The 24,829-nt window shown below is 35.5% G+C and overlaps 1 protein-coding gene across 3 annotated transcripts in view; it reads left to right on the top strand.

Annotated features, from left to right (window-relative positions):
* Window positions 1-24,829, top strand: part of CBLB (Cbl proto-oncogene B) — a 123,736-nt gene that overhangs the window by 52,305 nt on the left and 46,602 nt on the right. For all 3 annotated transcript variants that reach the window (XM_042809892.1, XM_042809895.1, XM_042809894.1), the window contains exons 4-5: window positions 9,634-9,780; window positions 22,207-22,363. In XM_042809892.1, coding sequence (XP_042665826.1) covers window positions 9,634-9,780; window positions 22,207-22,363 — 304 coding nt within the window. The remainder of the gene's footprint in view (window positions 1-9,633; window positions 9,781-22,206; window positions 22,364-24,829) is intronic.

The following is a 24,829-nucleotide window of genomic DNA, read 5'->3' as shown; positions in this document are numbered from 1 at the left end:
TAGACTTTTTCTAAATGTCTGTGCTGTATTCCTAATTGGTGCCAAATAGATAGTTCCCAGTTGTCCTATCGCATGTCTACTGATCTGATCTTCATGGGCTTTAAGTTGGAATAGCATTGTGAAACTATGTCAAGCAAGAATTCAAAAACAAGTATTTGATTTTTCTTTCCTTTTCCTTTTTCTTTCCTTGCTATTCTATACAGATGATGTTCCCAACATAACCTGGCAGCAACGTATCTGGTTATAAGTGGTTTAAGAGTGGTCCTGATGTGCAAATAGATGGGCTTCTGATTTGTTCAGGGTATATATGAAAGCGAAAAGGGCAGATATGTACTGTTTACTGCTTTGGCCAGAGATGGAAGCTTATTGCTCTTTGAATGAAAATCACTTTACTTTCTCCTAGTAAATTATCTCAGTGATCATTCCACAGCAGTTTCTGTACAATCGTGTTTTGTATATTTCCATGCAGTATGCATTAATGTCGCACTTCTTGGGTATGCCATAGCTGAATATTGCACACATGCTGTATTTCTGTACTAAGTAATGTTTAAATTCTTTTTGATGAATGACTTCAAGTGGATTTGATTAAAGTGCATCAGAGGAAATGGGAATTTTTATTATAACTTTGATAGGAACTCAATAACTTTTAATTCTAGGAATTACTTGAGTTGTGGTTTGAAGGCTGATTATTATATTTCAGTGTGTAATTTAGCAATATTATTACTCTCACTTGGACTTCCTTTCTGGTAAATAACATATATTTTAGACCACGCGAAAACCAACCTGCTGTGAATCATTCTATTACAGCAACATATGTGTGTAGTTTGCTAGCAAATCTTTTCTGTCCAGTTAAAAAAAAAAAAAAAAAAAAAAAAAAAAATCCCAAGAAAAAACACTGATGTGAAGGAACTTCAAGTGCAATTGGAATAATGCTGTTGTTTCTGAAAATTTGTAACTAATTGATCATCTTCTTCTAGCTAGAAAATAGGATGTGTTATTTGGAAGCAGTTTATTAACACTCCTAAGATGGATGAATATCAGTTTGAGTAATCTGTTTGTTGGCACATCATAAATATATTTGTCCAATTCTGCTTTATATAACAAACTATCACATGTAATCTTTATATTTTACATCTAAATAAAAGAATTCACTAGTATCTTGAAAGAGATTTTCAGCTAGCAGCAAAATGACAAGTTATCCCCATCACAATAACAGTAATGCAAGTCAAAATAGGACATTTAATTTTGTTTAAATTCCTAGAAATCCATTAATTGCTACTTTTTTCTGTCTTGTTATTAGTGGTAAAGATAACTTCTGCGTGATTTATTGCATACCAGTATGCAAAACTGTATACTGAATGCACTTCAAAGAGTGTGATTATAAACATAGGATGTGATAGCTGTAGTTTCCATATTACTCACATTTCAACGAACTTCAAGATGTCTACTGTTCTAATCAGTTACTGTAAAATTATACTGACCATGCCTCTGCCTTTAAAAGATGGCTAATTTTTGCAAAGTGTTTATTTAAGTATTAGACTGTATATTTAGTACTTCCTATGTTTTTCATGCTAATTTACTCTTTTAATTTTTTTTATTTTTTTTATTTTTTTTATTTTTTTTTTTTTTACATATTAATAAATTCAGATAGGTAATTCAGTTTTCAAAAAGAGACAGCCTAATTCCCTGGGAGGTTCTATAACTTCAGTTATGTTTGAAGATGCAGATTTTGACTTTGTGTAACCCAACAGTAATTTAATAACGTTAGATCTTGGTTGACAAAGACATCTGTTTACAAGGGGATAGAGGAAGCAGAACAATGCCTAATAATGAGTTAATATGGATGGGCAAGAGAGTAGTGTAAAAGCAATGGTTTTAAAAATAGTAAATAAAATTAAATCAACCAGCATCCACTTTTTGTTTCTTATCTCTGTGCATATAAAATTAATTATGCTAAATCATATTTTTTAGAATGATATAACAGCTTAAGCAAAAAAAAAAAGTAGTAAAATCTATTATCTCTAGCTTATATTACTACCTATATTGCAATAGAATTGATTGTCCTTTGTAAAGTATTTATACTTGTAAGTATAAATAAGTAAGTAAGTAAGAAGAATTTAATTCAAATTTATTTCTACTAGCATTCTCTAGAGTAATTTTTGACCTCTATTGTCATTTTGTGTAAGTAATTAAAGAGAACTATATATGGGAAAAATGATTAATCTTCACCATGACTAGACACTATTTTTTTTTTTTTTTTTTTTTGCAAGTTCCATTATGGTTTATGCAAAGTATGTTTCCTTTGTGACTTTAATTCCTGCTAATGCTCAGTGTTTTCATTTTGTTGGATATGTCTGTTACTCATAGTATACTCAACAACTGTTGTGAAAATAGGTGGAAGTAGATCTAAAAGTACCTTGAGACATTCATGTGCTTCGGATAACATGCTTTGAATACAGCTGAAAGTAGTGAAATTTTCAGAATGTGGGCAGTGAAGCCTTGCCTAGAAGAGCTATTGATAATTGCTGTAGTATGAAGTGTTTGTTTGTTAAAAATCAAATTTAATCCTTGCACAGGGCTTTGCTTAAGAGAGGTTGGCAGGCCCAGTGCTACACCAACTCATAAATGAAAATAAACATGTATACAGCTTTTGTGTTTGTATTGTTAGATTTGGAGAAATGTTCTGCGTTTTCCTTCCTTTGTATTTATGTTCAATTTCCTCTACGAAGTTATTTTATGTTAATTATTTTTGCATAAATGGGGCAGAGAATTCCTACAGAAGCAAGAGAAGCTGATGATAACCACTTCTGAAACATGAAGTGTATTTCTTAAGAATTTTGTCTGGTCTTCAAAATACAAGAGCAAAAGGATCACCATTGCTACTAGAGAAGGGTATATCATAGAATCATAGAATGGCTTGGCTTAGAAGTGATCCCAAAGATCATCAAGTTCCAACCCCCTTGCCACAGGCAGAGCCACCAAACCTCCAGATCTGGTACTTGGCTAGATTAATCTTTTCCTTAGAAGTGGATTTCATCCTGATTCCTAGTAAGGCGAATGATAAAGCATCTGGCAATTTTAATTTTGGTTCTTGGCAATGTGACATGATTTTTAAGCAAATGAAAAGATGGAGGAAACTTTCAGGTGACGTTGTGATCAGATTTCTTTGTTTCCTAGAACATCATTACTCAAATCTTACTCAGTCTGCCATTTTTAACTTTTACTATCCATCATGAATAACAGAACATCAGCAGACTTGCACAGTACTCCTGGTATGTCAGATTGTGGCTAATGAGAAATAATAGAAGAAGAGTGGTGCTTTTCTACTCCTGACAAGCTCAGTCAATTCAGGTTTCAAGTAAAATAGTTGTCTACATCTGGTTTCTTACAAGTTTGTGCTTGTTTTTCTTGTTTAGCATATGATGAATTTAACAATCCATTAACAATCTCACCATATTTAAAAGTCTTTTTTTTTTCCCCTAGGCTTTATAGATGAAAAAAACAAAAAGCAAAAAAAAATCCAGTCATTTGTCTCCATCTCTTCTATAAGTCAGTGACACAAGTAGTAAATGGAGCTCATGTTTATTCTTATTCCCAAGAATATAGGCCCACGTACTTGGATCTCTGAGCAATACTCTACCTTTATATAGCTTTTAAAAATAATGAATGCACAGATCGAGTGTTTAACCACTTGCCAAGAATGATGGTAGACAGGATTTTTCTCCACAGATGTATTGACAGGAACCTTCAGTTTCCTTTACCTCCTCTGAAATGCTAAGGAGAGATCCTTAGTTAAGACTAGATGACTGTTGTACACCTGTAGCTTTCTAAATCAGCAACATTCCCATTTTGTTAGTTAGTATTTACTGTCTGAGAAAGGGGGAATTCTGGGAGAGAACAGGGGATAAATGAGTAAGGATTGTACTGGATAATCAAGAGCTGTTAGTCGCATAGGTCTCTTTTAGTTATACGTGTGCCTTTCGTAGATCTGAAATTTGAGTATTTGTTCAGATTTTTTTTTTGTGTATAATTTATCCTGATCATAGTACATTTCTTTGTCAGTTGTCATTAGTTGATGTTAGAAGTATAACCCATCAAAAGCATTTGGGGGCAGCTATGATTTTCCTTGTGATGGAAAAGTACAAATAGGAAATGTTTTGGAAGCCTGGATCACAAAATATAAATGAAAAATTCTCAAGGAGCAGAGTGGAAGAGCCAGGTCTTAACTTTCCTCTTTTGTATTTGAATCACGAGATTATATTCTGTTCCTTAGTTCTAATTAGTATTGTGTATTTTGTATGATCCCTGTATTTTACTACAACTTGAGCATATGGATCAGAAATCTGTTTTAAATATAACTAATTAGGTGAAATGAGCTCTATACATATGCTTTGAATTTTGAAGCTTTAATATTTTGAAGGGGACTGGATTCTAAAAGTTAAAATCAACATTCACCTTTTGAAGGCTTTTCAAGCTTTCTTTTATCTTCATTCATGAGCAATTATGACTTGCACTTTTGCCAGCTAACAGAGCTTTCTTTGTCCTTGTATCTGAAGTATGAGTTGCGGAAGAATTTTCTTTATTGATAGACTAGTCCACTTCTCTGTCAGATCTATCTGGAAAATAGTTTGCCAAACAGATCTCTTTCTAGCCCTAAAAAAGGCTGTTTTTTTTCTGTGCCTGCAACTGAAATACATTATGAACTTGGAGATTTGATATATTGTTTGTTATAGCAGATAGCTGCATAGAAAAAGGGAGTATGTATGTGGGGGCAGAGATATTAGAAGTTAAGTGAAATGAAGGAAACCTGGTGGTAATCTAATTTTTGAAATAATGTATCTGAAAAGTTGAACAGTCTGATTTTTTTTTTTTTAATATATCATATTTCTTTTGGCTAGAAATGTATGTCTTTCAAAACAAAAATAATCACTTTCATGGGACAAAGCGATTTGCAAGCATGGAAGTAGAACAATATTTAAGCAGGCTCATGCGTTCTCAATTTTGAAGGTGAGATCTAGCTAGAGATTGCTAAAAATCACTATGTTTTGATCATAGTCTGTGAAATCCAGTAATTACAAAGGATGTAGGATCCAGGTGTATGCTTTGCTTTGTGTATTTATTTATATGCTGATTCTGTCAACTGTGTTTGTATGGAGCTCTGAGTATTTTATTTCATTCCTCCTCATATGCAGGCAGTAAATGCAGGACACAGGTGTTCAACCCACCTCATTGATCAGGGTGGTGACTGAAAGGAAATGATGCAGCCTAATTCCCTATCCATTTCTGTTTGCTAGACCATATTGCCAAAAGTAAAATTAGCTTTCATGCAGCAGCTAGGAAGTTGAAACATCCAAAACTTAACTGCATGCTGGTCGTGCCTCGCTTTCTTGTTTTATAGATCCAGGAGAACAGGACTGCTTCAGACCTTCTACTGCTAGATGCTTCTGCTCTAGCAGCCTGGCCTGGTTATGGCAAGGATGTTGTAATATTTCCATTAGTGAGCCTTATTTTCAAATTGTTTATAGCTGGGCATGTGAGAACTGCTGTTCTGAAATCATTGCAGCAATCTCTAGCCTACCCTCACTTTGTAAAGTTGAAGAGAAAAATGATTCAGAAGATACATTTTACAGAAAAGTGAACAAACTCAAGATTCTTCTTTTCAGTCTTTACCATCTGTTTTTCAGAAAGCTTGCTGTTGATTTATTACTTCAAAAGGGGGTAATTCTGAAATTAAGAAAATGTTTCCTTCTTCTGACTAACCAAAATATGTTTACTGATCCAAGCTGTAAGTTTGTGCCAACTGAAAATTTGATTTTTCATCTTTGTATCTTAGGCATTCTGGAGTGAATTCAGAGCTTACAGCAGGCTTTAAATACATTGTCCAGAATATGCAAATTTGATGCTCGGCATTAACTGTACAAACATGTCTGACAAACAACTGAGTATGACTGAAGAACTGATACTTCAGAAGTAAACTTCTGCAAGAGGGTTGAGCTGTATGGCATCAGCTTGAGTTAGCAGAAGAGAGTTAGCAAAAGCTAACCATGAATTATAGAGAAATCATCCAGTAACAGGTGTTGAATATGTTGCAGATAATGTGGAAGAGACCAACAATATCTGTTACATAAAATGCAGTTGATCTACTGTAATTTACAGTTAAAATATTCTTAAATCTTACCACAATTAAATAGCAATTAAATTGTGAAAAATGATTATGTCAGCTCAATTTTCTAAAACAAAGCAGTGTTATTTTTCAGGAATTTGAATCAAATAAGATTGTTCTCATCAGCATGAAACCCATTCTCTGTACATAAATGAAGTAGATGTTTTTACTCTAAATCAGGCACAAAACAGCTGAGGAAACAAAGCGCACCTTCAGCTTGCTCCAGGTTGCCACTGGAAGTATAATGTAACCGTAAACCCTGAATGCAGCTTCTCAGGCATTAAAACCATTGTTTCCCTATTAATTGGATAACTTTTGCTTTTTAAATGAAGTGTTGCTCCTGTATGATCTATTAAGATGTCTCTCCCCTGCTGGGATTTATGTCGAAAGGTCACTCCAGAGCTTGATTCTGCCAATCAGAATGTGTGCCATCAGACTCCAGTACAAGGTTGTGTTCACATTGTGCTCTGCATTGCAGTATTCCACATTGTAATGAGAAAACAATCCAGCATTAAGTTAGAGACGCTGACCTGACTTGGGCAGGATTGGTTTCCTTTGTTTTGTGTTGTCAGTGAGACTCAATATGGGTGGCTAAAATTGACCTCAATGTCTTTCTTTAGGATTATTCATCAAGACAAAATTGATGGGTTTAGTTGTTAGTTTTCATATAGTTAGAATTTGAATACCTTGTCTTACGCTTATGCATGGGGAATAAGCTGGAGAAGTTTTGATACTGATCCATCTTGATATGAGGGAAGAAAAAGGAATTATCTTAACATAGAGAACAGAGCTTCAGAGGGATCCAGGTGGTTATATGCATCTTGTGATGTCTGGGAAGGCACTCCACAGAATAGCGAAAGTACCTATGCTAGAACAGATAACCATGGTCAGGTGAGAAAAGTGCATGAGTACAGAGAATTGGTGGCTTGTCCTGATGTCTTCATCTCTGTACCTTGCATTACTCTTGAAAAGCATTCCTGAAATTGCTGAGCTTTGTATGTCCCGTAGGTAACTGAACTCTGGTATCATGTAAACATATCTAAGCAGAAAGGGTACAGTACGTGCTTTACAGTTTTGAAGAAAAATGTGTAAGTGGAATGTTAAGGCAACATAATTTATCGTTATTTGATATGAGGAACTTGCAGTAATCATCTAGTACAGCAAGAACCATAATTAAGGAAGAAACAGCTATATATATGTATATACCATATATATACAAATGATTGAGAATTTGCTGTTTATACATGCTGTGGTGTATGTTCAGGCTCAGATAAGGTTCTAAATTGTGTCAAGTTTCAGCTTTGCAATCAGAAAGAAAGATATCTTAGTTTGATGCTAAACTATTTTTTCCCATTTATATGAACATTGACCAGAGACAGTTTTCTCTCAACTCCTCTTTATCTAATTGACTTGAAGCAGAAGCGTGCTTATACACGTCATGACTGGCCTTGTTCAAGCCAGAGTTTGTGGTTCAGATACAGTCCTGTCATGATTGTTCTGGAGGTTTGCTGGCAAGTTCCTGTCAATAGTTGATTTGGTCCCACACCGTGCAGCTGTGCCTGTCAGGCAGTGCATGTGTGTGCAGCCACATGCTGCCCTCCAGGCAAGGAAGTGCCTTCTGTTGACAGTGCAGGGAGGGTGCCCCAGGTGGAGCCTTGCATGACTTCATCCTTTAGTTTGCTGAAGCCTCACAAATCCAACAAGCTTTGTAATATAATAGTTCACTTGGCAAATTCGTACCTGAAAAGAACCCCTGCAGCACAGTAAATTGCAACTGTAGACAATGTAGACATATACATTGTGTGTCAGCCAAGGGAGAGCTCTGTTAAAACTTGTGCTGAATGATGTTCTCATCCGTCCTAGGCATAGGAGGGTTCTTGCCTGATCTTGAGTCTAAGTCAGGCTGATGAAGCCACATTAAAATAGCTGTTGCTTTTTCTGTGCATCAGGATTGAGTTCTGAGGAATAAAATAATAAAGAACATGTGTGTGCAATTAAAGTACAAAGGAAACAGGAAGGGGGATAGCAAGGAACAAATCCAGAAAATGAGGAACAGTTGAGCATCGTAATTACAGACATCTGATTATACTGGAGGAATTAAAGGACTTAAAGCATTAGTCCTACAGTTGTTCTGATGGATATACTCTTCCTCCTCACTAGATTCAGACCTTTTTAAAATTTTTTAAAGTTGCTTGTATTTTCAAAATAGCTGTCTTTATCCTATGTTCCCTCATAGCAAAACCTGTAGGGAGATCTGCAGTACAGCTTCTCAGGAATCTCTATTATAAGCTGCACAAAAATTTGGCTGAAGTAATTACTACTTCAATGCTAAAATGAGAGTTCTTTTAGGAAGACCCTGGCAAGTCAATCTGCTATTTTGAGAATGAAGAATTGGTATTTGTATTTTGGAACCTGTTTGGTATGCACGTGTAAAAATCTATCACTTGAATCTTGTTTTGTTTTGTTTTTTTTTTAATATGGCTAGGGACTCATGAATAACTTTGAATTTATTTAAAATACTGTATGTAAGCAGTTATTAACTGCATGGTTGATAAGCATAATTTTATTTTGATTTTTCATTAAAATGTGTGAAGCTTTGTGAAGTAGTACTGGAGATCGTGACAGATGAATGGGCTTGAAGCAGAGCATTTCTGTGTTATTAAAGATATGTAAGAACACTAATTCTGTATTAGAAGCTGGTCAGTCTCCTGGGTCTTTTCTGTTGAATATATCAAATGGGGAAGTATCTCTTTTTATTGCTAGCATATCCAAAGAAATCTACAGGAGGAAAATCTCCTAAAGATTTCTACATCATTCTTCCTTCTCATCTCCCTACCATCTCCCACAGTTTTTTCTGTAGTCAAGGATGATCTACATTTAAGGATGCAGTGTTATTTTCACTAACTGAGATTTCTATGCAAAAAAATACATTTTTTTTGCTGAACTGACATGAAGTCTGGATATCTTATGAAAATGGACTGGTAGCCAAAAAAGAAGTTTGATTTTGTTTCTAACGTGGCAGTGAAAATTGAAAGTAAGCTTTAACTAAAGAGGAGGCATGTAAGAGAAAAATATGAAGTGGCTCCAGTATGAAAAAGCTGGATAGAATAAAAAGAATACAATTGTCATAGGAAAGAAGAGTAAAGCTAGTTATGTGCCATATTTATATTTTTAGAAACCTGGACTAAAATAGTTTTGATGTCACATATAAAAATAAATTTTATGGGGTTTTTCTTTTGGTTTTGATCTATATTCAGGGAGACCTATGATAAATACGCACTGAGAAGTGCGTGCAAACACATACTACTGCTTTGTACTTGTTTGATGTGTTTTCAGTAGAAAGTACCATGTTTCTGTTTTGTCAGATGGTGATTTTTACACAAATATACAAGATAGATGAGATTCTGAATGATCTATTCAAGTTTAAAAATTACTTTTTTTTTTTTTTTTTTTTTCTATTAAATCCACAGGAGAAACTTGACTAAGCTGTCCCTCATCTTCAGCCACATGCTAGCAGAAATCAAGGCTATTTTTCCAAATGGCCAATTCCAGGGTGATAACTTTCGTATCACCAAAGCAGATGCTGCAGATTTCTGGAGGAAGTTCTTTGGAGACAAGTAAGTACAAATGCTTCACACGATTATTAACTGTTTGTAATCTTAAGGAATGGTATTTTCACAAACTCAAATAGTTTGAAGTATGTGACCGAACATTTTAAAGATATTTTTTCCTCCAACTCTTTAAATTAGGTGAAATTGGTGAATTTATTATTAGCAGCTTTGTTGCAATGCTGTAAATCATTCAAAAGGTGAATAAAAATGCATGGGCAGTTCTTCCAAGGGCATTTACGACTGATCATAAATTGGACTAGCTTACGTGAAGTTTATTAGTTTCATTCTGGGGTGAAGAGAAACTGTTTTTGTGAGATATGTGGCAAGTCACGATACTTTGTATTATGTATATTCTACGTTTGATAAGTCCAAAGTCTGAATTGGGAGCCTATTATTGATGTCATGGACAGTATGTTTTTTCATATCCCATGTATAACTTTCTTACTATAAATGAAGTAATTTGTTTTATTCCTTAATATTGAACATTTTTTCTTTGTACTACCTACAGTTTTAAATGAGTAATGTTTTCTTTTGTTCAAGTTCTGTCACAGGAAAGGGGTTCAGTAACTGGAGATATGGTGGAAGGTTTTATCAAAAGAAGTTTTTGGAGAAATTTAGTATTCTAAGAGTGTGTCATAAAATGAATGCTGAGTGATACTTGTAGATAAGTGAGAATTTAAGATGTAGGTGAATAGAAGATTCACAGCTTGATCTTTCTCATGTAGAGAAATACTTTGCAATGGAGCTGCTTTATGATCAAGTCTGATATCTTGTGGGTTGGCACATTTGTGAAGTAATTTGACTGTGTGAATTTACAAGAGTTTCATTTCCTTTTTTTTTTTTTTTTTTCTCTTTTGCTAGTGTAAATGCAGCTACTGTTAGTTTCTAGCTTTTAGGTTTCATTTCAGTGTGGTCTGGTAACTTCAGTCTTCTAACAAATTTCTTTCTTGTATAAGTAGTTTGAATATGATCAAGTCATTAAATCAGTCTCTTTTTGGTTATTGTTAAAGGAAAGGAATTTGGCCATGTTTTGTCTTGCTTATGACAATTTCTTAGAATATCTTTAAAAAGCCTAGAAAAGATTAAATTAAGTCTCTGTTGCTTAGAACTTTTTAAAGTGTCAGTCAAAAGAAAAAAAAAGTATTTTTGAAAGATGATTTAACTGTGATCATCTGCATGAAATGTCTGGTTTCTTTTTTCTTCCCTTTGCTTAGCAAATCTTCACCTCCTGGTCCTCCTTTTGTGTTGGACTCTATCCTTGAATGACCTTATCCTACTGTCTTGATTGCAAGTTCCATTTCTGTCACTGAGATTTACGCATCTTCTGCAAGCTGCTGTTTCTGGCTGTCAGTTATCTGATCATAATCAGCCTCTTCATCTTCTCTATTCACTATTACATTCCTCTTTGCATTTGTCTGCTAACTTATATTTTTTATGTGAGATTCAAGTGTTTCACTTCAGGTTTATGGTCCTGCCATTTTCCTTGGGAACTGACACAATACCAGGTGCACAAGTTGTCACACAGCAGGATACAGTAACATACAAATAAGTTTTTATCAGAACAAGACTGATAAGAACTTTTAAACTTCATCAGTCCATCTGAATAGCTGAGCTCTGCTGCTGCCTTTCTGTCTGTTCTCACTTAACTCTTTTCTTCCTTGACTCATCTCCTGAAGTGCTTCTTTCTAATCCTTTTCAGGACCACGGGCTTTTACTGTTTCTTATCTAAATTTCTCAATATAGACAACTTAAATATGAATTCTCAATACTTAACTTTTTTCTTTCCACATATGCTGTACCATCACACCTTCTGTGTGTACCTCCACTTTAATGTTTGTTAAAGCATCCATGGACCAAAAATGCTCTGGAATCCTGTCAGTTTGGAGGAAATCAGCATATGTAACCTTGGTTTTATGTTTATTTATTTATTTATTTATTTATTTATTTGAGTTCTATCTGCATTTTCAAACTAGGTAACAACTACAGTTTCTGTTAAAATGAACTCATTTGCCTGTCTTCTAAACAGTGAGGAATTGATATGTGCATGGAGCCTTGCATTTTCTCACTTTTGTGCTTAAGTAACTGTAAAGCATGTAACAACATGTATTTCAGACAGATGAGAAGGGGTTTTTTTGGCATTACAGTTAATCTCTTCATTAAACAAAATGCCCAGAGCTTTTTAAACATTAATTGACTTCTAATCCATTTAGAAATATATGGCAGGTATGCCTTTGAGCAACATCTTTTACAGTGGGCCTGTTATGACAAATTAGCTTGCAAATAATTTAGTATCACTTCCCTAAAAGCAAAGCCTACATGAAGATTTAGGTTGTTGCAAACAAATGATAAAATCTGTTTTTAACATGACCTCCTAGGGGTATGCCTCTTGGGCTTTGTTAAACCTCCAAGTCTTGTAAGGTAAATGCTGCAAATGGAGAAGTGCTAGAGGAATTATATCACATATGCCCTGGATGCATTTCTGTTTTCTGAGGCTAGCCTGGACTCCTTGCTTGTTTTCAAAGCTCTTATTTTGAGGTCAGTAAGTAATTCTGCTCAAGAATGGAGTGTAAATTAAAAGTAAGTTCCACTTTATCTTTGCTTCTTATGGATAAACTGTAGCAGAAGAAAAAGCAGCGTATTTTAAGTTGCTGAGAAATAAAGTTTTTTTTAATTTGCTGAGGAATAAATATATAATTTGAAAGAGCCCAATTTGTAATTATTTTTTTCTGTATCTGAAGTCTTTCACCACTCTTCCTTAACAAGTGAGGAGCTCTAAGTTTTGTAGTTTTGTTACATATGTCTGTCTGAATACTTACTGCAAAACTATGCTGCTGTAGCAGAAGTTTATTCAGCCCATTATTAAACAGTAATATAAGGTGCAACCATTACTTCAGTGTTTAAAGCGAGTCAGGTGTGGGTTCATGTGACTTTGAACTCATTAGTAGAATAAATGGCTAGGTTAACTATTGAAAGTCTACAATACTTATATAAGTATATATATATATAAATATATATTATATATATTTATATAAGTATATATATATATAAATACATATATATATGTATTTATACGGCAGTTGCTCTGAAAGTAATGCCTCCTAATTTATTTTGTTGACCCATGACCCCAGAGGTTGATGTTGGTAGAATGGCAGTAGAGATTAAACCTTCCCACCAATATTCCCTTACCTCTTGTTGCTGTGTAACAGATGGCAGTCTTACATGGAAGTGTGCATGAAGCAAAGGTGTATCATTGAAATCCTCCATGCAGAAAAAATGACAAGTAATTGAGATTCATCGGTGCTTGCTGAATGTTGACCAAACAATGTACGTGAGCACAGTGAGGCAGTGGGTGGTGTTTTTTCAGCAGTGATGACTGCAATGTGAAAGGCAAGCCATATTCTGGACAGCCGTGCATACTACAAAATGAAGAGCATCTTGAACAGCTCATCCACATTAATTGGTGGATTACAACCAGGAAATTGTGTGTGGAGCTGAATCAGTGCATTGGAAACAGTGGTGGCAATGTTGGAGACAAAGTTTGTGCCAGATGGCTCCCATGAATGCTCACATGGGAACAGAAATAACAGAGTATTCAAGTTTGTCAGGATATATTGAACCAATATAAGGCCGAAGGTGACAATTTCCTGGATTTAATTCCCTGAAATGAGCTGGAGTCAAAAAGGCAGTTTATGTATTACCTATTGGAGTAAAAGTTCAAAACACAGCCCTCATTGGGTAAATTGATATGCTGTGTCTTTTGGCATAGGAAATGCGTGATCCTTTTTTTGGATTTTCTACAACCTGGACAAACCATTAACTCTGACTGCCGTGTCATGATGCTGACCAAACTGAAGGCTCAAACCTCCAGAGTCGGACAGGAGAAGAAGGCAACCTTTCTTTGCACCATGATAATGCCAGGCCTCTGACCAGTCTGAAGATCATGGAGCACATTGCTGTTCTTGGCTGAGCTGTTCTACTATACCCACTGTATAGTCTGCCTTTGATGCCTTCTGGCTTTGATCTGTTTGGGTGGATGAAAGATGGACTGTGTGGGCAACACTTTCCTAGCAGTGGTGTTGTCATAGCAGCTGTGAAAGAGTTGGTCACCTCTACTAGTGCGGATTTTAACAAGAATGGCATGCAGGTTCTTACTCACCACTGGCAAAAATGCATAGCTAGTAGTGGTGATTATCTTGAAAAATACTATATTGTTGTGGAGAATTTTCTCTATCAAGTAGTCGTCTTCTGCTCACTATATCTGTTGTAGTTTCTATGAGCATGAATAGGAGGCATTACTTCCAGAGGAACCTACATAGCTGCTCTTTGAATGTCCTGTGGAGAGAAGATCTCAGCAAAGAAATTAAATGGTTTCAACAGAACAGGGTGCCGAGAACTCTAGAAATCCTTGATTTTCAAATCCCTCCTCAATTTTTGTATTCCTGAATCACCGTTACAAAACTTGTAGGTAATATCATTAGCTAGGAAGTCTGGGAGCGAAAGAATGCTGTGGAGCTTGTGAGAGATGCAACAAACTTTATAACGGAAATCATCAGCACATACATAGGCAGAGTGCAGAATAAATAAAATGTTAAATAGTCAGAGGAGTTGTAAGTATTTCTAGAGATGCATGTTTCAGAGGAGATGAGGAAGCCTCAGAAGTGATAGGATGTTTAGAATGGGCCTGATAAGAAGAATATAGGTTTTATGTATTTACAGAGAGGGGTCTGACTGATTAAACCAAGGTGGAAGATTGAGACTGATAATTTGGGTGAAGGAAGACAATGGACTTCAGCAGTATAATGAAGGAAGAAATGGAAGAATTTATTTGATTTCTTTGTAAGGGCAAAGTACAGTATATACACAGATCGCAGGGTGAGTGATGTCAGCAGTGCCCAAATGGAAGGCCCCTTGACTCTGTCAAGGAGGTTGACTGAGGAAAAGCTGTCATGAAGTTGAAGGAATAGAGAGAATTTTGGATTTGCATTGTGAAAACAAAAACCAGCAATAAGTGAGAACTTGCCAAGGGCTGAATAATGTCTGCAGTGGCCAAGAGCATAGCTATTTGATGTATTTATTCACTGGCTATGAGGAGGAAGACAGACTTCTGAACAAAACACTGGGGCTGCTTGAAAACAAGGTAAGGAATAAAATGATACAGAGTTTACGCCAAGGACAAGGTCAATATTTTAGATTAAATAACATATCAGGAAGGTGTTTGACAGGGATAAAAGCAAGGAAGTGGTAAAACTGAGGAAGTGTGACTTCTAATTTTGTACTGGTTACTGGAACACAATTATTGGAGCAAGTGGTTTTAGTGGAGTTGCTCATAGGTCGTTCTGTACAGAGTTTACCATTATAGTTGTTCTGACTCAAATTAGAGTTTAATATACAGCTAAGCAGTAATGCTAAGTGGAACTGTGAAATTGTAAGGCATGTAATCAGCAGTTACATTTGTTTATAGATACTTTAGTAACCCCCAGTGGCTTGTAAATATGGATATAAAACATAATCTGATCGCTTCTTCATTATCTGCATTTTATCACTGCATAGTGCTCGATGTTAATTTCCCCTGGTTCCTCACTCATTTTAATAGCATCTTACAGCTTTTACTTATTTTCTGTTCTGAGTAAAAATGTGCAAAATACCACTGGGAGCAATCCTGAACTGAAAATGAGAGTGGGCGAGATGACCTAACAGAGCTTTCCAGCCCCTTAGTTGTAAGCCTTGGTGAAGTCATGCAGCTGCTTTGTAACTATTGAAGTTTGTGATTTGTGGCTGCCTTCATGTTGCAGAATGAATCAGCATCAAAATGCTAATATTCTTATATTTTCATTTTTTCACAGTTGTGCCATATATTCTCTTATTTAATGTTTTACTCTTCACTGTGAAATATTAAAAAAAAAAAAAAAAAAAAAAGTATTTTTGTTATTGTTAGATGCATTGATTTCCCCCACCTTTTCATTTCTGAGGAAATGGAAATTATTTCACTGGTAGGGTCAAGTACATTACTGTTTTAAAAATCTGATATTTGGTTGTTTTTTCTTTTTCTCATCCGAATCCTCAAACTTTTAACTGTTACTCAGGGGAAAATGTGTCAATTGAAGAAGGGTTTTTTATTTCAGATTGCTACTTCAAAATTTTGAGTAGTCTTGTTTCTATTGTGGTTAGTGTTGTTTGGCACAGGATGTAACAGACAGCCTCTGTTGCTTGGATTTAGAAAAGCAGCAGTAAAATAGGCACAAATCACATGGCAAGACTTAACTTCAAAACATTTGACTGTCAAAAAGTGACATCTCGGGTAAACTCGATTTTAACACCTTGTTGATCCCCTTAAATTATTACTTGTTCTCCTGTTATGCTCATAGTGCCCAAGAGCCATCATATTGCCTGAACACTGTAAATTATAGGTTGAAGTGGTCATCCTGGCCCAGAGACGTGCTAATCAGTATGAACTGATGTGGAAGGAGAAACCAAAAGATAGAAACAGATGAAAGAGGAAGAGGCAGTGATGTGGAAGCCCGTGGTGTTTATAACTGTAAAGATCGATTGACAACAGAAAAGGTTAAAGGGAAGGAGATAAAGAGAGAACGGGGCTTTTAGAAGGTGATTGTTTCCTTGGCTTATCATCAACATTCAAAATATGCTTTTTGGTAGCCTTAGTCTGAGACAGAGATAGAATCCGCATTTGTCAGATTTTGTCAGATCTGCCATCGGTCACGCAGCAACAACGTGTAATGAAATATTGGTGGGAAGGTTCAACTTCTACTGCCGTAACACAAATATCGACTTCTGAGGTCATGGCCAATACAGTAAAATAGGAGACACTACTTTTGGAGCAGTCTTTGTATGATAAAATAAACAGAAAAATACAGTGGTCTTCACAGTTATTCTGGGTGGCTGAGAATAAGGTTAAATTAGATGTGCAGAAGATAGAGAAAGAAAGTAGGAGGAGGAGGCACACATGACTGTGAGACAGGAGAACATTCTTGGTGAAAGTCAGGATAGACAGCAGTTTTTTAAGGCTAAAAGAACTTGTGAATCATGGATGTGCTTTGGATTGTGATTTGAGATCGGAGTTGGAAATATATAGATAAGTTTATTCTCTTCGGGGACTCTTCAGGAAATGCAAGCTTCCTGCGTCTCTTAAGAGGAACTGTAAATTCACTGTCTCACCAGCAATGTCCACTTACATGACTTTGGATATTTTAGGTGGTATATATTTCTCATTTCCAAAGGCTTATTTTCTCACTTTTACTTTCTCTTCTCTCACACTAGAATCATCTATATTTGTTCTGTATTATGTCACTTTCTAATGAATGCTTTTTGAATTCATTATGGGGGGCAGAATTCATCTTTTCCCTTAGGACTGAGCTCCTCAAGCATGTCAGTTGTTTGCTCTGCAGCTCAGAAGCAACAAAAATATGTGGCCTCTCACTTGAACCTGAAGCAACAGTCTTAAGAAAGTGCTGTGTTCAGTGATGATAAACTAAAATCCACATTGCTCGCTACAGACGTGCAAAAAATGTTGTTTCTACTTGGGTCTGCATTTACTTGAATATTTTTGAGTTTGCTCTGAACACAGTGCTGCTCTTTTCATTTTGTGCATTCTGGCAATGTTTCAGAGAGTTTCTTGGAGACAAATGTTCACTATTAAGTGTAAGTTACACAGGTATATGTTTACCTTCTTAGACAAACTTGAGGTCTGTTACAGTTCAGAGGGAACCTGTCACTTGATGTTTGAGAATAGCTGTGTTTCTGCAGTTCTACTGAAAAGCTATGCTTCGAACATTCTCAGAAAATATTTACTTCCTTTTCAGGTTTATTTTCATGTCTTCTGCTTTTTAGTAATGTGGGTAATATCACGGAGTTTAAGGAAATCCCATCTACACGTGGTCAGGGCAAGAAGGAAAGAAGGACCTAAATTCCTCTTCTGAACTGTATGAAAATTATGTCCTGGACTCTAATCATTCGTCTTTAGATGTGTGGAAGTTGTTCGGTGTTTAAAACACTGTATTTGAAAATATTGAATGACGCTTTTGACATGTGTCCATAATAGTAAATGGATACCATCCTGTATGAAAGTATTTCTGAGGATGTAATTTGAGCATGTGTACATTCATTATTATTCTGTAATTCTATAATTCTATTAGATTCCATAGAATATTCTATATTCTATTATTCTATTATTCTATGCTAATTTTACTATTGCAGAAAAAAATGCAGGGAAGCAGTCCCATTTTAAGAGGATTGGGGAAGGCCATATTTAAAACAAACTTTTTTTTTTTTAATGATTTTTTTTAATGAGAATCTTAAATAAAAAGACAACCCCAAAGTAAATGCTAGGATGCAGATAGCTTTGTTGATTGAAGAGAGGTTAGGTGAACGCAAGAAGGCCTTTCAGGGGGAAAAAAAGACAATTAGAATCTTTTTTTTAATTTTTCAATTAGTGTGGACTTGCTCCTGCTCTGGTGATGGGGGGGAAAAAAGCAGTACAAAGGAACTGCATGGATTAACCATTCCCTAAAACTTTGGTATATATATATCTCCATGTTTCAGTTTCCTTCTTATTTTATTTGCTTCTAAACTTGTGTTTCTGAATATTTTAAATTAATTGTAGGTCATAATAAAGTAACACATGATACATACATGCTGTTTTTTATGTTATGTATTTTTAAATAGAACACAATAGTGGGGAGGAACCTTCAAAGTTGATCAGTGTTGACCACTTCAGGGCTAACTCAGAGCTAAAGTATGTTACTGAGAGCATTGTCTAAATGCCTCTTGAACACTGTAAGGCATGGGGCATCTCTAGGAAGTCTGTTTCAGGGTTCGACAACTCTCATGATAAATATTTCTCAGTGCCCACCTGACTCTCCTCTGGCAGAGCCCTATGTCATTTCATCTTGCCGTCGGTTCCCATGAGCAGAGCCCAGCACCTCCATCTGCATCCCTTTTTCTGGGCCATGCTCAGAACAGCAAGGTCACCTTTCAGCCTCCTGTTCTTCAGGCTGGGCAACCTGAGTTCCATCAACCTTTCCTTGTAGGGCTGAAAAGCATGTCCTAGTACAAGCTTTGTTGCACTCCTCTGGATGCTTTCAAGGATCTTAGCGTCCTTTTGATGTTATGGAGACCAGAACTGTAAATAATATTCAAGTTGAGGTTGCACCAATGACAATTATAGTGGAGGAATCACTTTTTTTTTTTAATTAGTGACCAGTTTCTTTTTCCTCAAACTGCATCTTAAAATCAGAAACACCAAAACCCTGGATTTATCTGTTCAGAATGCGTAGTAGAGCTCTTAACTTTGGGCATCAAACATTCAATGAAATACAACCACTCAGCTCTGGTCATGCTCATTCTACTGCGAGAAGTAGCCTATGTAATTAGAACTAAATACCCTTAATACTGAGTGCACTTACTGAACCAAAATCTGTGGGGAACTGATGTTACAAGGCAGTTGTATCAGACCTTTCAGAAGAGCTATAGTTGAGCTGACTAACTTTTCTCTTCCTAGGCAATTGTCCACACGTCAACCTGTTAGCAGTAAAGGAATTGTGCCAGCGTTGTGCAGGGTATCACTATGACATGATGCAAGAAATATTATAAGGACAAGGATCGTAGAAAGGTCTGTAGGAGATATCTTACATAACTCAGGAGCTGAATGCTGCAGGCAGTTTCTCATTACAGATTTTTCTTTTTATAAAGTCTTTTTTTTTTCCTAAAAGAAATGACATTCTAAGCATTAAATAGGACAATCCCAATGCCAAACTTTGGTTTGATTGGTCTTGTTGTCTTCCCTCTCCTGCTACTTCTGGCACCCTGTAGCCTCCTTAAACAATTAAAATAAATCTTTAGATTTAAATAATAAAAAGATGACTTCAAAGGTTGTGAATCCCCTGAAGCACAAGAAAATATTCATTCAAGAAAACTGCAATATCTACAAAGATCTTTCACCCCTTCGTCAGTACGGGAAGCATTTTGACTGAACATCTCTCATTTCCCTGTCAGAATTTTTTGTTTTGTTTTGTTTTCAACATGCTTAAAATGTCTCCTGGTTTTAGTTCTTTGAGAGAAGTGGAAGTTTCTGAATTCTTGACTTTGTGATAATTCAGTAACAGCTTCAGAGTGGGATGTGTGTCTGCTCTCTGTAAGCCCTCTGAAGAGCATAATAGTTTGTACATATTAATGGAGAGAGACATTGGGAAAGAAATGATCCCTGGCTGGTACTATTTCAAGGTATTTAGGAATGAGAGCGGTACAAAAGTAGCTCCTGAGAAATAGGAATAAATTTGTTTCAACAAACAATTCTCACCTCGTTTAAGAAAGGAGAAGGTAGAAGACATATTCCACAAAGTTCAGCAGAAAACAATTCTGTTGTTATTAGTTGTATTTCAAATTGGGGCCACATTTTAGATGCATTTTCTTCGAGAAATCCCACAGGATAACTTTAGATGTTATTTCGTTAGCTAATCACTCATTTCCCAACATCTGGTTTCTATCTTAGCCAAAGTACTAGCAAACAAAACTCAAAAAACATATGCTCCTGAAGACTTCTGTGTGTTTTCCCCATCACTGGTGGGGTTTGGAGGGGAGGATGCAGGGTGTTAATGAATGGATGATGAAAGATCATACTTGCTAATCCAATCTAATGAAATGTTTTCAGTAAATTGTCTCAGGAAAAACTCATTCTTGAGATATACTATGGCTAAATTCATTCTTATTGGGCTATTGTTTTTTAACTTATGGGTTATTTAACTTTTCTGACCCTTTTTTCAGTGTGATTCCAGCGCTGTAACCATTCAGATGGTTTGCTGAAAGATTCAGATGTTTCAGAGCTATGGCTACAGAAAGTAAATTAATCTTAGGCATTTGAATGAAGACAACTTTAACACCAAAAAAGCACTTAACTTTTCCAATTTTGTTCTCTGAACTTAGTGCTACACTTCATTCTCTCTTTACCATAATCAAAATTCAATGTGCGTTCGTTCTTAAATGGCATCTGATGTGGTATCCCTCTTCAGCTCTTTGTGGTTTCCTGTTTTTCGTACACAGATGAAAGTATCTGCTGAGATCTATTAAACTATGCAGTTTATCGTGTCTGATTTTTTCAGTGTTAGCTTCCAAGTAATGCGTAGACTTCTTTGCGTGACTCAGTAGAAATATAGGAAAATGTCTTTGGTGTTATACTTCAAATTGCTATTTGTTTTAATATAGTTTAATTCTGAAATATTTATTATGCAGTGCCAACTTAAAACAGTTGCTTTTTTTCTTGAACAATATTTTAGTACCAAGCAATATGTATTTCATGTAAGGAAATGCTTTATTGTGGCTTTTCTAGATATCTTGACCCTTATAAAAATAATGTAACGTGAACTAGTAAAAATTGCAAGAAAATAGTGATGAGTAGGTGAGCCCTGTGTCTCCTCTTTTGACATCTAGCAAACATTAAAAAATATTACTTGGAAAATGTGAAATGTGCTGAAAATAGTTATGTATCAATTAGTGGTTATATACCAGTTAATTAACATGTTTTCAAGTAGAATATAATTTGCTCTCAGTTCAAGGCAGAACCTTTGTAAGAGAAGGGGCTATGGCTTAGCAAAATTGGGAAGTCCTAAAGACTTGAGAAAAAGAACTATTAGTGAAGAATTTCTCATAGATTTGGGAGTGATAAATTGGAGTACTTCAGTGTGATCAGCCTCATCAGATTCCAGTTGTAAGCACTTGGTTGGCAAAACAACAAATCTACATTACCTCAGCCTATACAAATAGAAACTGAGTTTGACAGATTGTGGGTTTGCATTAGGGAAGATAACTTTAATCTCATTCTACCCTGAGTTCCCATGTTCTGCCGTGTTCACTACTCTCAAAAAATAATCCTCATTGTGCCATAATGTGTGAAGATGAAAATTTTAGAAAGAGTCTTGTAATATCTATGTAACTGTCATGGGGTATAGCAACCGTTGGCCCAGTGGTGATGATAACTGGACGATTGTTATCAGAAGGTTCTTGGCCACTATTTAACAGCCTAAGTTATGAAAAAGGTTACTGCAGTAGATGCTAAATTGATGTTTATCATTCTGAGAAGGGAGACTGAAGAAGAGAGTTTTTTGCCAAAAACAGAGGTGGTCTTTCAGATTAACTTTGAGAAGGTGCAAGGCTTGTTGCTCTACCTGCACGGTGGAATGTTTCAGTTTCCACAGTGTTTTCCATCATTGTGCTATTGAAACTTGAATATTTATCATTGCAATATAAAGTGTCATTTTGTTCCTTCGTGTTTTAAAGGCTCCTTTCAGATAACTTGATTCTTTTTGTCTGTTGAAAAACCTAATTAGTGCTCATCTACTTCAAAAGTCAGTCTCTGCTGTCTAAATAAGTTATCAAATTTTCAATATGGGTTTTCATTAAATTTATTACTTCCCCCCCTCACAGAACTATAGTGCCATGGAAAGTGTTCAGGCAGTGCCTTCATGAAGTTCATCAGATAAGCTCTGGTTTGGAAGCAATGGCTCTTAAATCTACTATTGATTTGACCTGCAATGACTACATTTCAATTTTTGAGTTTGATATCTTCACTAGGTTATTTCAGGTAAGACTTAAAAATGTTAGATATTTGCATGACTTTGAAAACTTCAGTGACCTGTGGCAATTACCTAGGGGTCAAGGAAGGTGGATTTTTGTCAGCACCCACAGCTAAAAAACTGATGTCTAAAAGAGACATTCAAGCAGCACCTGCTTTATTTTTGCACAAACATAGTATGATTATGTCTGCTGTTTGCATGTTTCACTAATCTTAAATACATTTTTTGAAATATTGACCTTCAGGTAATTATGTAAATTTTGTGTCTTTGTTATATTTTTGTATCTACATCTATTTAGATTCAGTGTTTCTACTAGATGTATGAAGAATGTTTGCTTTTTTTTTTTTAAGTTTAGGCCTAATTATCTTTTTTTTTTTTTTTTTTTAATAGACAGATTTTTCCCATTAATGCTCCTCATTCTATCAAAAATAGGGGAGTATCTCTGGGAATAACACTAATAGGGGGAATAGTATTATTGTCAATAGATAATATTTATCTAAAATAAGCCTTGTCTGTATGTTACAAGCCACTGCAAATCTTGTGCTCCTTCTACAGAACATAATCTAAGATATTCTTTGAGTACTTGAGTTAACATAGAAGTCTGTGCAGGCTTGCATCTGTATTAGATGAACTGATTCTAAATTTGTCACTTTGGGTTTTTCTTTTGTATGTAGTAATCTTTGACCTATCCAATGATTCAGTTGGTCATTTCCTTTTTTAAACAGCATACATCAATAAACTACTGCATTATTCTTTTGCCTCTTGTAGTTATGTTCAAGTAACAATTTTTTTATTTTTTTATTTTTTTACCAAAGCCATGCCATATTTTTGTTCCCTCTTCCACGTGTTATGTGTTAATCTCTCTTTAGCTTTATTGGGTTTGCTCTTCTGGGAGGGGTGACCATTACAAAGTATATATTAAGATCTGGCAGCAGATGATTAGCAGTTTTAGTTTAGAGTTTTGATTTTGATAATCTCTTCCCTTGTCTGAGTCAGAACTATATCAAAGTTGAAAATGTTAAGGTGTAAGAAAACTGTTTAATTTAACCACAAATATTGGTTGCTTTTTAAAATAGTCACATGGGCTACAGATCTTTGAATAAAATTTTGGAGGCTCTCTTTGATGAAATAAACTATGCTGATGCTGTTCAAGCAAAATCCCTCTAAGCTTTGCCCTTTATGTGCAGCTTGATATCATCAAATATTCCAGTCTGAACTTTGATGCCTTGTGAGCCATTTCTACTGTCAAAGTTTCTCGCTTTTATTCATTGTTTGGCAAACTGATCTTATTTTCAGATCAATCAAGCCCAGATCTTGCTCTCAGACTTCACTGCAAATTGTCTGAGGCCTATTGGCTGCAATATACATCGCTATGAAATACACTTATTTGAAGTTCCTTTCTGTAGAATTTGATCACTTTTTTCACTGAGCTCACAGCTAAGAAGTTTGTTGTGCTTAGGTGTTTCTTTTATTAGTTTGATTAGTTTTAAATGTGCATATCAACTGTAAAATTAAAAATTTAATAAGAATTGAATGATCAGAGAGGTAATATTTTTTTTCTGACCCTGTGTAGGGTCCTTTAGATTTTGTTCAAGTTCAGAACAGTAGTCTCAAATGAGATTTATTTAACTTGATCTATAAGCCAATGAATTTGCATTGCTTCGCTTTGTTATTAGGCCATGGTTATTTTGATTCATTTCTACGCTTGATTCTAGGAAAAAGAAATCAGCAGTACTGACATACGTAAGGAGAGAAGACTGGCTAGGATTAAATTTTAATCTAATAAAGAAGCAGGAAAAACTTTATCCAAACTAATTTACCAGCTTGTGCAATAGCTGCGTAACTGTTGAGGTGAACTTACACTGAACTTGGTCTGAGAATCTCTCCCAGAGGTTACATTTTATTTCTCAAGTTTTTAAAATGCTTCCTTAACTATGTGTGCCTACACCCATGGAGAGAAAATCCCAATTGTTGAAGTAATCAAAACACTGCTTTGCCAACTGTGGGTTGTTTCAGAAAAGCTAAATCTATGATGGTGCTTATTCACTGAAGAAAGACACAGTAAGCAAGACTGCTTACTGTGAAGATCCTGTAAAAGTGAAGTTGCTCCCCCTGCCTCACCACTGTATATGTGCACAACTTTACTGTTATCTCTGACCTGAGATAAAGTTAGTGTGGAAGTATATGTGGGTGCTTGGAACTAATTCCATCACTGTTAGCATGTTTGATGAAATTGTCCTTTTAAGCAAAAATATTTCTATAGAAGTGTACAAATTTTTACCATTTAAAATTTCCACTTTTCTAATAATCTTTGTGTCTGAAAGACAAGCTTAGAGTTCTTGCCTGTTAATTTGCAGACCTAGTGTCTTATCATTTACATGTATCGCAGTAGTGGATTAATTTGAGGAGAATCCAAGCATTAGAAGATTATACAGTTTACTTTAAGTCTTATACTCATGATTAACCAACAAATT

Source organism: Centrocercus urophasianus, unplaced genomic scaffold, assembly GCF_019232065.1.
Source record: "Centrocercus urophasianus isolate 14NV4802_14NV808 unplaced genomic scaffold, USGS_Curo_1.0 seq_12, whole genome shotgun sequence".
Lineage (NCBI taxonomy): Eukaryota > Metazoa > Chordata > Aves > Galliformes > Phasianidae > Centrocercus > Centrocercus urophasianus.
This window is presented reverse-complemented; position numbering and strand designations above follow the sequence as displayed.